The sequence below is a fragment of the Larus michahellis genome, chromosome 2 (genome assembly GCF_964199755.1).
Source record: "Larus michahellis chromosome 2, bLarMic1.1, whole genome shotgun sequence".
NCBI lineage: Eukaryota > Metazoa > Chordata > Aves > Charadriiformes > Laridae > Larus > Larus michahellis.
Genome location: NC_133897.1, coordinates 50,659,190 through 50,673,747, shown reverse-complemented (window position 1 = coordinate 50,673,747; position 14,558 = coordinate 50,659,190). Strand labels below are relative to the sequence as shown.

At 50.4% G+C, this 14,558-nt stretch overlaps 1 protein-coding gene across 1 annotated transcript; it reads right to left on the bottom strand.

The window, feature by feature from the left end:
• Positions 1-9,776: 9,776 nt before the first annotated feature.
• On the bottom strand, positions 9,777-12,096 carry LOC141738274 (C-C chemokine receptor type 8-like). The gene is made up of 2 exons (XM_074573482.1): positions 12,043-12,096; positions 9,777-10,853 (listed from the first exon to the last, which is right to left on the bottom strand). Exons 1-2 carry the CDS (start codon positions 12,094-12,096, stop codon positions 9,777-9,779), a joined length of 1,131 nt encoding a protein of 376 aa, XP_074429583.1.
• Between the last annotated feature and the right edge of the window lie 2,462 nt (positions 12,097-14,558).

The window sequence follows — 14,558 nt, the reverse complement described above, 5'->3', positions numbered from 1 at the left end:
GTGGTGGTTGCCTACAGAAAGGGTCTGTCTCGGCTCTTGAGAGCATCTTTGAAGTCCTCTCTGCAGGGACGATGGGCAACTGTAACTGCCTGGGGGTCCCAGAGGGAACCCCAAGAACCTCCTCTCTCCTGGTGCTGTGATACCAGGGCTTCCCTCTGTGGACTTCAGAGACTTGCTGGAGTTACATGTTTCTTTTTGTTTGATTTATCACTTTGCTCAAGTGTAAAGCAGTTACAGTTGAGACTGTGGCAGAGCTGGAACAAGTAAGCAGAGGCAGAACATCGTTTTGGACATGTAGCAGAAATGTCCCTTGAGGATTTAATTCCTGGTAGATAGGGAGAAAAAGGGCTAATGTGGAGAACAGTCTATAGAGATGCTATGTCCACAAAGACTTGCAAGCATCCATGCGTTGCTGGTTAAAGAGCAGATCCGGTCCTGTTTTGCCTCTCTGCTGTGTAGAGCACCTGCTGGGATGTCTTGGCTTTACAACTAACTTTCACTGTAAACCATGGCTGTTTGCATCATGTTTGACTTTCGCTTTGAAAATACACCAAAAGCTTACCCAAATGACTGTTCCGAGGAGCAGACTTCAACCCTGGCAAGGCTTACAAGCCTGAACAGTGCGTTTGAAATGCTGCCGGAGGCTGCTGAGCTGGGAAGGCAGCCGTCCGTTCTCTTCCCCAAGACTGCCAGCCTCGGCTGAACAGTGATGGCACCGTGTTGCTGGGTGTAGCTACAACGGGCGCTTGCGCTGTTTCCTCAAGCAAAGCAACAGCAGCAACGTGGGCTCGCGTCCCGGGAAAGAGCTCTTCCAGCCTGAAGCCGTGCCAGGATCTTCTGTGTTCATTTCAAGCGGAGGGACAGGAGCAAAACCCAGGCAGCTGGTTTTCACCCAGGTGTCAGTATTGTGCCACGGAGCTGGGAGCTGTGTCGTTCAGGCTGTATCCTTTAGAAATCCTTGTGAAGGCTGGGCAGTGAGCAGGGATGGAGCCCCTGGGTCCCGCTGGAGCTCTCTGATGCAGCGCTGCCTGGTGCGTCTCAGCAGCACAGCACCACGACAGGCACCATAGCCGTGACTGCACTGAACCCTGCTGGACATTTTTTTCCCCCATTGTCTTAACTTCTCCAAAACTCTCTCTTGTCTTTTCTGTCAGCTGGGTGGAGGCACTTCTGGTGGTGCATCCCTGTGGCAGCAGCATCCTGTTCTTCCAGTGCTCTCCTGCAGCAGAGCTGCTGCCTGCCCAGAGCCCACCCGGCAGCTTTTGGTGCTGTTGTGGGCACCAGCTGGTCACATACAAACACAACCCTTTGCAGAAATTATTTCTGTGCCTCGTTTCTGCAGGAAAACCCATCAGAGGGAGCCTCATCCATCCATGTCACTGTCCTTGAGAGATGCAAGGAGACAACTCAGCTCTGGTGGCTTTCCAGCCACCAGTGGGAGACACATTTACTCTTCATTAAAAAGGTGGGGAGGCAAAAATTACTCAGAGAGAGAGACAGAGAGAGAGAAACTATGTCTAGGGATGAAAATGTTTCAGCCTGAGGGCTGGTGAAAGGAGGAGCCAGAGAAAGCTGAAGACTTGCACGCTTTCTGCAAGCAAAAGGAATGTGGCCCAAACAGGTATTAAAAGTGAAGAGAAATGTTTATCCCCTCATTAGAAATAGCACTGAAGGGATAAAGGCATTGAAACAGCTTAGTGATTAGGCTCCCTCATGCCTTGGTGACCACATGTTGGTTCCTGAGCCATCTGTTAGCCTCCCCTTGCTCCAGCTGCCACATGGGGATGGTGCTCTCCTGCCCTGGTGAGGTGACAGAGGCTCAGCCAGGTCTCCTGGGGAAGTGTCCTCCTCCCCTGGGACTGGTGACGTGCACGTGAGCCGCTCAGATCTGCCCGTTTCCGTGTGTACCGTGAGTTACACCCGTCACTCAGAGCACATCGCCCAGGCTGTGCTGCTTGTGGGGTTGGCTCCAACGATAACAGTAAGACCCGAAAAAGCGGGAGCCATAGGCTGGCGGATCACATCCCATCCCTCCTGGGCTCGCCCAGGCAGGAGGAACGGCCACGCAGCCACACTCCAGCAAGCTGCCATTCAAAATGCTGCAAAAAGAAACTCCTTTCCTCCCTCCCTCCATTTCTTCCTCTCTCCCTCCCTCCTTTGCCTCCTCCCTCCCTCCCTCCCTCCTGCTGCTCAGGAGAGCTGAAGCTGGCAGGCCCATTTCCATCAGCATCACCCCTCTCTCCTCACCACCATGTCTGAGCATCCCTCAGGGCAGCACGGACACCAGACACCAAGGTGTGCAGGGACAGTGCGAGAGTTGTACGGGTGTGCAGACACATTAGCAGATGCTACGAGGGAGGGGAGGAAGGGGAGCACAGCCTGCCTTGCAGTGAGCGTGGACAAAAGACCCAAGGAAACCACCCATCGTGGCTCTTTGCTGTCAGCCCAGTTGAATACCTGGGTGCTGGGGAACAAGGCCCATTTATTACAGACTGCCCAGGGAAGTGGCTGAGTCACCATCCCTGGAGGTATTTAAAAGATGGGTAGACGTAGTGCTTAGAGATATGGTTTAGTGAAGGTTTTTGTCAGTGTTAGGTTGATGGTTGGACTCAATGATCTGAAAGGCAGCCCGTGTTCGGCCGTGGCTCTGTGTCCTTCCTTTCTGTCCGTCGCTGTGTTCAACCTCAGTCACTGCACTCACATTCACGCCTTGAGGTCAAGTTTCTTCTGGAGCTCTGCTCGGCACCAGCCATTTATGTCTATTGCCTCGCTCCCCAGTGAGATCCAGCACTGCCGTGTCCTTGCAAGACTCATGAAGGGAGGGGACAGGGAAGAAAATGCCCCGCGGATGTCTCTAGCAGCCCTGTGTCACAGCTGGGGAAGGGCTGCCCATACTAAGGAGGTCCCTGCCCTAATGACCCACTAGAGCAGGCATGTCGCTCCAGGCAGGATGCGTGGTGCTGCCATGCTGCAGACCAGGACCCTGCTGTAACTGGGAGAATTTGTCTCTGCAGTGCCCATAGGACATTGTCTGCTAAAGCTCTGTCCAGAAGAAACAAGGTTATATTTATCTCATGCTGCTACTCCAAACGGGGGGACGCTGGCTGCCTTCCCGCCACGTCTGGTGACCAATTTGCCTTGTTCTTGGGCTCCCCTCAGGGAGGGCTTCCTGCTGCCATGGAGGACACAGCCATCATCTCCTGACAGTGGCATTTGGCTGTTTTTCTTTCCGCACAGGTGGCCTTTGCCACTGCCATGTCTGATGCCCGTTGGCATCTCATCTCTTCTGGCCAGTGCTTCCCCCATAGGAAAAGCCTGGGATGGAGCTCAGTGAGTTGCAAGCGGAGGTGCCCTCTGGCATCTGTGGTGGGGGACAAAGCCTGACCCCAGGAAAGCTTGTGAAGCCACCCGTGCCGTGGGTCCAGGCAGCAGCGGTGGCTCCGCGGGTGCTTTGTGCTGCTGTGTCTGCGCCAGCCAGCGCAGGCACCAGAGGATGCCCTGCCGCAGGCTCTGTGCAAACTGCTCCTCTCTCACTCAGGCCTGGTGAAACACCTCCCGTGAGCACAACGTTTGTGGTGTGAGGCATCCCAGGTGTCACCCTCAGTCCCAGCGACCGCATGGGATGGCTTGTGAGCTTCTGTCCCTGCTGCACTGTGAGATGCCTGGGTGTTTCACAGCTCCCCATCTGTCTCAGTGCTGCTGGGGCTGCTTGTTCCTTGCGCTCGGGCAGCCTGTCATCTTTATTTAGGAGATAAAATGTACAGAGCGAAATTCCTGTATGTGATGGCTCCACTTCATACATGCATGTTACTGTGTTGTTGCATATTTGCTTGGTGCTGGCCCAATAGTTGTCTGCTGCTGTTAACTTAGAAAGGGGTAACGGAGATGTTGCTTCAGCACGGCTTTAGTCATGAAGACAAGAGAACCTATTGATGTGTATGTTTTTAACCAAACTGTGATTTAATTCACTTTAATTGGTGGCAATAGGGCACAGGCTGTCACTGGCCCAGGAATACAGCACACTGCATCCATCCCCTCCTGCTGCGGGAGACACACATTTCCTGAAGATCCCAAATGAAATCTCCTCTCATCCCCCATGACGTGTTAGAGTTCATCAAGGATTTGCATCCAGCCTGGCAACATCCATCCCAGAGGCCGGCATCAGATGTGCCCCTTCAACGTGCAGAAAGCTCCAGCATTGTGTGGCCTTCCTGAAAGGCTCAAACCTGCCCCGCCAGCCACAAACCTATCTGCTGCTCTGCAAAGTCCTACACAACCCTTGCCTTGGGCTGGGTGCTGGGTCAAGAGATAGGTACTAAGATGGGTATTTCCCTTTGGATCACGATTAATCTCCTTTTTTTTTTTTCTGAAACAGCCCACACAGTCAGCTGTCAGTTCAGCATCAGAGTTCAGGTTCAGGAATGAGTCAGGCTGGGGCTGTTCCTCCATGGCAGAGAGGACAATGGTGTCTTTGAAGAAGAGGAGGAGGGTACGCACACCCTGCCAGTCGTGGTGCTGGGTTACTGAGGTGCTGCTGAGCTGTCAGGGAACGGGGAGATGAGCATAGACCCTCCACTTTGCTCTGTTTCTTGGTGTGTTGGCTCCCGTTGGCAGAGCTGAAGCGTGGGCTGTGCTTTGCCCCCGCAGACCATTTCGCATGTGCAACACCTCCGGGCACCGTGCTCATGTTTTTTGGAAAGAGCACATTTATCTCCAAGTATGGGTCAGCAGAAGATTAGGGCTTTGAAGAATGATTGCCCTGCTGCACTTCATTGGTTAACACCCTGGTTTTGGTTTTGTTTTTTCAGTTGTTTGGTTTTTCTTTTTTTTTTCTGTAGAAAAAGGAGAAAAAAAATGGACTGCTGAAAGCATGATAACCTTGTTCTCAGGCCCCTCCTGAACCTGTGCTGCAGGATCCTCTAGGACAAGCATGGTTATTTGGGCAGCTAATGGTGGACAGATGTGATGTGAAGACCTCAGCTGGTTGTGGTGTCTGAGTGCCCTTTTCTCTCAAAATTCATGTGTTTTACCTTCTCTACACCCAGGCACGTGGAGAATTATGGAGACTGAACATCCTCGGAGAGTGACAGGTGAAGAAGGGGTGTGTGGATAAATGTCCTGGTGATGCGCGCGTGCATGCATATGGCGCATATATATTAATGTGAGTGGGAAGTCTGCCTGGATACTTGAGTCTGGTGAAGAAAACCAGTATTTACGGGGGTAACACAGCAGACATCGCTGTTTGCTTGGTAGTACCCTTCTCTTGCATATATCTCATCCTACATGGTAAGTCTGACCCAGCTGCTGACGCCAGGGTAACACTGGCTGCACTGACTGCTGGAAAGCACATCGGACCCAGCTGGCACAAGACGAGAGTGGCTTTGGGTTGGCATGAGGCCCAGCAGATGCACACGTCAGCAGAGGCTGTGGGAACCCAAAACATGGTACTGCTCTGCTGAGGTGGGGATTTCTGTGACCTGGCTCTGTACATTTTGGCATTTCAGCTGAGTGAGCAGAAATACAGATTTATGCAGAAGCGCGCGGAGGGGCAGAAGCCGTACGTCAGAACTGGCGTAGTGCAGCAGCAGCTTTGCTTTGCCAGCATTACTTGCTGCCTTTGAGGTACAAATATCAACCAAAAGTACATGTCAGCCCAGGCGTTACAGTTAAATTTGACATATTGAGGCTAAGGATATAATTCGCTTGCTATTTCCTGATTATTTTTTTTTATACCTAGACAGAATATCTAAAGTCACGTTGTTGTCCCAAAACTCATGGGATCATTTACCCGGTGTGCAAGCCAATAGCACACAGAGTCGAGGAATTAGCTATTTACTAGCAGTTCTGCACAGAAAAGGGTGCTAAGACGAATTTTCGCAGAGCTAGCACACCCAGCATTGAAACAGTCACTCGTTTATATGCTGTAAATTAGCATAATTAACGTATTGATTGTTTATCAACTTTTTACTGGTGCTCATAATTCCTTATCTTGAAGCTGATTGCTGTAAAATGTCCTTGTCTTCAATTAAAGGTACAGTCTCTCTTCATTTTACTGCACAGACTCAGTGGGTGAGGGTCTTCTAGTGGAGGTGGGTATCCTAACTTCTAGAGGAGTGGTTTTCATATTGTAATTAGTCAAGTTCACCTTAAGGACACATTTCCAAATTTCTTGGGCAATCAGCCCACTGAAGCTTCTGCTATCTGGTTTTAGGTCCATTCATTCCTTCTATCCTGTTTTCTTGTCAAGAATAATTTACTGAAATGTTTTACAGAGTTACAATCATAGAGGCTTCCATATTGATGTTTATTTTTTTTCTGTTGTGATCTTTTCTGGATCTGTTCCTGGCACAGTTAGTAATTTCCACGGTGCTCCATCACTGGTGTATTAAATCAGTGTTTTCAAGAGTCTGAAAACAAAACAGGATTATCCTGGACATGATACAGTTACCAGGGGTTTTGTGAGTTTTGTGCATGCTAATGCAGGCCCCATCCCTGCGCAGGAGCAGCTTTTGGCCAAGAGAGGTGTGGGACACAAATACCCTTCATTAACCTTTCTTTTTTTTTTTCCTTGTAAAACTTTTGACCAGTTTGGCATTCCCCTGGAGCTGCGCGGCAGGTTGCACAGACGCAGGAAGATGCCTCCTGCTCTCCTGTGCTCTCAGTGCCCTCCCAGACACCGGCAGGGCAGCAGACTGCTCCCAGCCCCCTCCCTTCAAAAAAGGAGAGGAGCTCCGAAACCTGCAGAGATGCTGCTGGCCACCCGCAGTGACACAGGGCAGGTTTTGCCAGCTGTGCAGCCTCCGGATATGGGTCTCACCTTCCCCCTTTGCACAGGAAGGCAGCAGTAGCAGCTCAAAGCAGCTGGGCTGGGAGGAGAAGCTGAGGTCAGGTCCAGCTCAGGGCTCCTGGTGTTGCTGCTGCGATGGAGGAAGGGAGCTGCCTCCGGCAGTAGATCCTCTGAGCCGCAGAAAGCATCCTCCCTGCTGGAGGAAGGCTTTGCAAGCGGGGCTGAGGCAGAAGCAGGGGGAAGATGCCCTTTAGAGTCTCGTGAGAACTAGAGAAGCAAAAGACTTTGCAAAGAAGGCTCTGTACATTTATGCTGCCCTCACACCATGGGGTTACAGCCCTTGTGGAGAAGGCTTGGGTCTCAGTCTTGCTCCAACAGCTGCATGGCTGTCACTGACACCTTGGAAAAGAGGTAGATATCCCCTAGCAGAGATGCTCAGCAGCTCCAGGGAAAGGCCATCCTCTTGTCAGCTTGGGCAAACGGACTCCAGTGCCTGCCCCAAAGAATGGCTGCAGAAATCATTCCTGTCTCTTGTGTTTTGGCTGAGCAAAGTCCCGTCTAGAGGGCTCACACTGGGAATCTGCAGCGGAGCAAGATAGCTGGTGCTGTCCTCCTGCCCACCACCCTTTTGTCTTTGTCCTGAATTTTTGTGAATCCCCTTCTCGAGCATCTGAGTGTTTGCCTATACAAAAATAAAGCCTGGTGGCCAGGCACCCAAAGGGCAGGAGCTGCACTGCTGCGCCTGGCTGCGACCCTGCTGCTAGGACCTTGGCAGCAGCTGAACATTTTCGTCTGGGCAAAGACTTTGCTTTACAATTTGGAGAACATATGTCATGGCCCAAATGAGCCAGCACTTATTTCTAACACGCATACTGTTACTGGCCCGTTCTTGCAAAAAACCGTACCTTGCAGATTGCAAATATGAGTAGGCATTAGAATAGTAAATCCTATCCGAAGAAGATCGGTGGTTTAAAAGAATTTTATTTTGTGGTTTGTTCTGCTCTGCTCTAGGAAGTAAGCCCAAAGGCACTCAGAATGTGTGGAAACACTACAAGGGTAGACTCTTACAGGAAATTAAATTTCTAGAATAAAAGGTAATCTACTCTCTGCTTCTTTTTCCCAGGGGAGGAGGAAGAGGGGGAGAGAGAGAGGAGGGAGAGAAGAGGCAACTGGAGGGATTGTCAGTTTTGCAGAACTGCCCAGGACAGAAGAAAATGCACAAGCTGAAAGAATGATAATGAAATAGGTCCATCAGGTGTAAGGATTGTGCAATTACACTGCATGCAGTATCTTTATTATAAAACTTCAAATACGGTGATATCTTATAGAGAGAAATAGATCAGGACTAAAAGCTTCAGAACACCGTTGCATTTATTTATTGATATTTGTATATATAAAACAGATATATATATACATGTATATGTGTGTGTGTATATATACACACAAGTTTGTGTATATATACACACATGTACACATATATATATATGTACGTATATGTACAGCTATATGTACATGCATGGGTAACCATTCAGATATAAATCCAAGTTGGAACAGTAACTGGGAGGTCAACCCCAGTCACACGCTCGAAAGCAGTGACGATACCGGCACATCAGTTGCTTAAAGTGTTCAGAAATTTCCCTCATGGGGAAGTGTGAGTGTCATCTGGGTTTTAGGCATCTCTAGAGCCTCTGGCCACTCAAACCAGCCGGTGCTGTCTGCTTTAGCTACCACCTGTGTTACAGGATGCATGGTGTACTACCCTTGTTTGTGCCTCTCTCCATCCTGTTTTGGACATCTGCAGAACAACCAGCCCCTTGGCCAGCGGCTCTGCTGAGAGCAGCCACCGCTCTGGCCTGTGGCTCACCAGCCAGTGGGTCCACAGGAAGCTTTGGTAAATGATTCACACACAGTATTTTTTCCGCTCTTCAGTGGAAAAAGTTTCTTGGTAGCTATTTCCCTGCTCATCCCTAGGCCACTCATTTCTTCCCATACGGATTTTTTCTTGACAGCCACAGTGTAATTTATAGGCTACAGCTTCCAAACCCTTCCAGCCCAGGAAGGCCCTGGTAGCAGATAGGGAGTCAGGATCATACCTAGATATTCCTCTATGTTGATTTCAACAAAACACATGCATAGCATTTATTTCTTTGTTGCTTATCTAGTTATTCACTCACTAAACCCTTTCCGGGCTGGAAACCTAATTCAAATCTGTCAACTGGGAGCCAGGCAGGATGCCTTAAACTTGGGCACCAATTCCCTCCAAAGAGTGGGTTCCCGCTCTTGCTGTGTGCTCCATCCCTGCCTATGAAGCCAATCCACTCTACTGAGACAAGGGAAGGAGCAGCCAAGTCTCTTGAGTTCAGAAACAAACAGTTCCTTTCAGTATGGTATCTGACGTGGGGGAAGAAATGTTTCTAAGGCACCTCTCCATGCTGCTCAGATAGTGTGGGCATCTGATGGTAGTTTCGGCCTCCCTTTCACAAAGCAGGCAGGGCAGGACGTGACAAGGGAAAGGGAGGGAGATGCTAAAAAAGATCCTAAAAAGTAAGAACGCCAAAGCAACCATGATAAAAGCATGCTCAAGCAGCTGCTTCCACTTTTCCTGTAGTGACAGGATGAGTGGTAATGGCTTCAAAGTGGAAGAGGGTAGTTTTAGATTAGATACCAGGAAGAAATTTTTCACTATCAGGGTGGTGAGACACTGGAACAGGTTGCCCAGGGAAGCTGTGGATGCCCCATCCCTGGAAATGTTCGAGACCAGGCTGGATGGGGCTTTGAGCAACCTGGTCTAGTGAGAGGTGTCCCTGCCCATGGCAGGGAGGTTGGAACTAGATGATCTTTAAGGTCCCTTCCAACCCAAATCATTCTATGATTCTGTGATTCCTGTCCTAAAAGGCTGCCCAAACAGTGCATCCTTGTGGATGCCCTGCTGGGACAATTTCTCAACTTCAGGTCACCTGTTCAGGATGAAAGTTTTTGACTCGTAGCTCTACAAGACACTGCCAACAAAAGACAACTGTGAAGACGTCACGTGCAGAGAGGAATGCTTGTCCAGACTGCGACCATCAAAACCACTGTAGTCTTTGCAGACCAACAGAAAACGTGTGTATTTTCTGAAAGCTTCACAAAGATGCTTCTTGAACTTCTCACCCACAAAGGCGTAGATGACTGGGTTGAGGCAGCAGTGGATGAAGGACAATGCCTCAGCCAGCTCCATGGCTAAGTCTAGCCTTTGGCTTGTCTGGCAGTCGTCAATGATATACATGTTCCTCAGAGAGTCCATAAAAAGCACAATGTTCACGGGGGTCCAGAAGAGGAAGAACACAATGACAACAATAAAAACCAGTTTCATTGCTTTGTACTTGTTTTGAGTATGGCACTTCTGAAGGTTTTTCAAGATGCTGTAGTAGCAGAAAATGAGGACACCAACCGGAATCAGCCACCCCAGGACATTGACTTCAAAATTACTCAAAGTCTTCCAGCCGTTGCTGCTGTCAGGATAGTGAGGGATGCACTTAGTCTGGTTATTGTCATTCATTTCCTGGAAAAAAATTAGGTCTGGTGCTGACGCTAAAATGGCAACTGCCCAAAGGACCAGGCTGGTAATAACCCCATAGGCAGTTGTCCGAACCTGTAGAGCGTAGACAGACCGGACAATGGCCAAGTACCTGTCGATGCTCATGATGGTTATGAAGAAGGCACTGCTGTAGAAACCAATAAAGTAAGCTGAGCTGATGATTTTACACATCGCATTTCCAAAAGTCCATTGTCTCCTGATGGAGTACTGAACCAAGAAGGGGAGGGAGAAAACAAAGAGGAGGTCAGAGATGGCGAGGTTCAACAGATACACGTCAGTCATGGCCCTGACTTTCTTGAAGACTGTTAGGACCCAAACGACCAAAGCATTTCCCACGAGACCAGTAACGAAGAGCAGGGAGTACAGCACTGGAAAAAAGGTAGATGCAAATGCTGGAATATTTTCAAGATCACAGCTGACGTCCAGTTCTGGGTAGAAGCCATATTCATAGGCTGCAGAGGAGTTAGATGTTGATAACATGTAATCCACCTGTTCAAGGACAATGAAGTTCATGAGGCCCAAATCCCAAATTACCCTCTTAGTAAATACACTAGGTACAAGGCAGCTCACACCAAGCTGCATGAGGACAAAACAACTTTGTCTCAGCTGTGTTGCAGGATGCAACTGAGGAATAAACATGAGTGACTAGTCCTCCCCTGCAAGATCCTGGATGAGGTTCTTGCACCAGAAGGGCATAGAAGACCAAGGAAAATGCAGCTGTGGTGGTAAACCAGAGGTTACTAGTATCCCCACACCGGCTCCATGTGGGGTGCCCAGCCCTGTGCCTGCAGTCCAGGTGGATGTGGTGGGCTACCGGGGCCAGAGCCAGGGAGCATCCACAAACCAGCAACGAAATGGGCATGGCCATGGGGCTCAGAGCCCCTGACAAAGGTTTCGGGGTCCTATTCCATGTTTCCTTCAGAAAGGAGAAAGGGAGCAGTGCTCAGGGAGGAACTGCCATGTAAACATTAATCTCCTAAAAGCTGCATTTCCACTTAGCTGAGTGCCAGAAATACCCGTTGTGGGACAAGTTACTTTTGCAGAGCATTCCCACATGGTTCTAGCAGGTTTTCAGCTGTAAAGGCACCAGCATGTACAGGACACCAGTGGGTGCTGCACGTTGCATGCTCTCTCCAGCCCAAGTGAGATCAGCGGTGGCAGCTCTGGCCTGAGGAGCAACTTCACAAAGAGCACATGGGGGTTTCTGCCCCTTCTTCCCCCCTCCCCAGCAGGAACTTTGCCCTCTTGGCCTGTGCCAGCACAAACCACTGCTGGCAGCAGCTCATGTTCACCAAGACTTTACTCCGCTAATGGGAACTGCTGGATTTCCTTTCAACACCAGCGGCTCTGCTCGCCTGGCACCTGTCAGGATGCACCAGCAGCAGTGACATTCCCTTTCCCTGCTCCCCGGCCCGTCGCAGACTCCCAGCACCAACCACCACATCCCAGTCACACACCTGTGACAGCAAACAGCTAAAGAAGATGGGTGGCAGCATATCGCCCGATCTCATCAGCCAAAAACTCACTGTTTTTTTCAGAGACCAACAATCACACTGATTTCTTCTAAACCCTCGCTGTCCCTACCAGGTACTATGTGTCCCCTTAGGCAAAACTGGACCCCTCAGATGTGCTACTGGCCTCAGCTTGCAGGGCAGCAGCCCGGCGAGGAATGACTCACCGACACATTTTCAGAGTTCCCCTCGTCCAGCAGGTACACCAAGTTCCCTTCCATAATCCAACACTGTGTCTGAAAGTGTGAAAAAAAGAGAGCCTTTATATCACAGATTTTCAAGAAGCGGGCATACCTTCACACATATATGTCGGCAGTATTTACCTTAGCTTATGTTGCAATCACAAGTCACGGGCAAGGTCCTCACTGTAGCAGTGCACAGTCATAAAATGCCTTTTCCTCTGGGTGATACGTGTTACATTAAAGATGTATAAAACCCAAGCCAATGAGTTCACCTCTTTAGTTGACACCTAGAGAAAAGGAAATGTGTCAGGTTTATCTTCTAAATGATCTATGTCTTTTCACTTTGAGCATTGATACGAACGTCAGTGGAAGAGATGTGCAATTTCCCCCACGCGTCTGCAAAGTGCCCTCATCCCTCACCTGCAGCACTTGCTCTGCATCCCCCGTGGCTGGGAGAGGGGAAGCGCTGCTGCCTCTCCTCTGCTCCAAGGAAGTTCAGGGAAGACGTCTGTGGGGGATGGCCCAATGCTGCCAATAGCCAGCGATGGCAAAGGACACCATGTTTGCTTTGACATTTTCTGTTGGAAGGCACCTTCCCCCTGCACCCACCCACATACAGCCAGAAATACCCAAAGGAACTGATCATAGAATCATAGAATCACTTAAGTTGGAAAAGAACTTTGAGATCATCGAGTCCAATGTAAACCTAACACTGTGAAGTCCATATCAACCTTCCTTCCCAGAACGTGCACCCTGTGGGACACTCTTGCAGACTAACATTGAAGTAAAGCCCCAAACACCACTGGATTTCCACCGACTCTGCCAAGTACCTGCTGGGGCCTCATTCTGACCCAACATGGCTTTCACCCCACAGTGGTCTCTGATCTCCCCCACAACACAAGATATATGGGAAAGAGCAGCACCACTGAGCAAGTATGCTTGGGTGCATTTGAATTGTGTGTTATCTCCTTAAATACTGCTGCTCCTTACTCTAGCCCAGTGCTGTTACTGCAATTCAGATGAGACACATCGCCTTTGTTTTGGTTTAGAGCAAACAGTACCTCACTGGGTGTCAGTCCACAGATGTGCTGCTGGAGATCCCCATATGGAATGGTCTATCATCTCTCTTAAACACTCTGAATGCCCACCTTCATTTACCATTGCTGCACTGAAACTGCTGGGGAGTTGTGAAATCATCACAGAATCTTAGAATGATTTAGGTTGGAAGGGACCTTAAAGATCACCTTGTTCCAAATCCCCCTGCCATGGGCAAGGACACCTCCCACTAGACCAAGTAATGGCCAGGCATCTCACAGTGCAGCAGGGACAGAAGCTCACAAGCCATCCCATGCGGTCGCTGGGACTGAGGGTGACACCTGGGATGCCTCACACCACAAACATTGTGCTCGGGGGAGGGATTTCACTGGGCCTGAGTGAGAGAGGAGCAGTTTGCACAGAGCCTGCGGCAGGGCATCCTCTGGTGCCTGCGCTGGCTGGCGCAGACACAGCAGCACAAAGCACCCGCGGAGCCACCGCTGCTGCCTGGACCCACGGCACGGGTGGCTTCACAAGCTTTCCTGGGGTCAGGCTTTGTCCCCCACCACAGATGCCAGAGGGCACCTCCGCTTGCAACTCACTGAGCTCCATCCCAGGCTTTTCCTATGGGGGAAGCACTGGCCAGAGGAGATGAGATGCCAACGGGCATCAGACATGGCAGTGGCACAGGCTGCTTGCACCTCACACACAGGGGAGAGAAACAGCCAAATGCCACTGTCAGGAGACACTGGCTGAAGCCCTCCCTGAGGGGAGCCCAAGAACAAGGCAAACTGGCCACCAGACCTGGTGGGAAGGTGATCAGTGTCCCTCCATTTCAAAGAGTGGCTTCAGCAGGAGAGGAGTAGGAGGAGCAGGAGGAGGAAGAGAAGGGGACATGTGCCCACGAGGAGCAGAGAGGGCTGCAGCTGTCCCTGGGTAGCCACCCTGCGGGTAGGACATTGCCTAGGCGCTGGTTCTGCTTCTGCTGGCAGCATGCCCTGGCCCTGGACAGGATGGCCCACTCTCGCCTGCCCACACCTCGGCCTCGCAGGTGCACTTATGGTGTTACGGCAGAGGGAAAATGTGAGTAGCGGCATAAGATAAACACAACCTGTTTCTTCTGAGCAGAGCCTCAGCACAAAACTTCCTACAGGTACTGCAGAGCCAAACCCTCCCCGTTACAGCAGCGTCCTGGTATGCAGCATGGCAGCACATGTCCCCCTGGGGATCCTTTTGGCTTGGGTCAAGAGCTGGAAAACGCCTTTCTTAACTCATGACCACCTTCAGGGGCAGAAGGGACCGCGGGTTCAGACAGAGCTGTCCTACACCTAAAGCCAATAGTGTCTGGGCACCCCAGCTGCAGCCACCCCTGAGCAGGGACCAGTCCAGACCCAGATCATGCAGGTAAATTTTGCCTCCTCCCCTTTTTAATGAAGAATAAATGTGCCTCCCACTGGTAGCTGGAA

Bases quoted from the DNA above. Each gene is read 5' to 3' on its own strand.
- LOC141738274 (XM_074573482.1), bottom strand. From the start codon at position 12,096: ATGGAAGGGAACTTGGTGTACCTGCTGGACGAGGGGAACTCTGAAAAT. The intron at 10,854-12,042 runs GTGAGTCATTCC...GTCCTTGAACAG, and splicing joins GGAACTCTGAAAATGTGTCG to GTGGATTACATGTTATCAAC.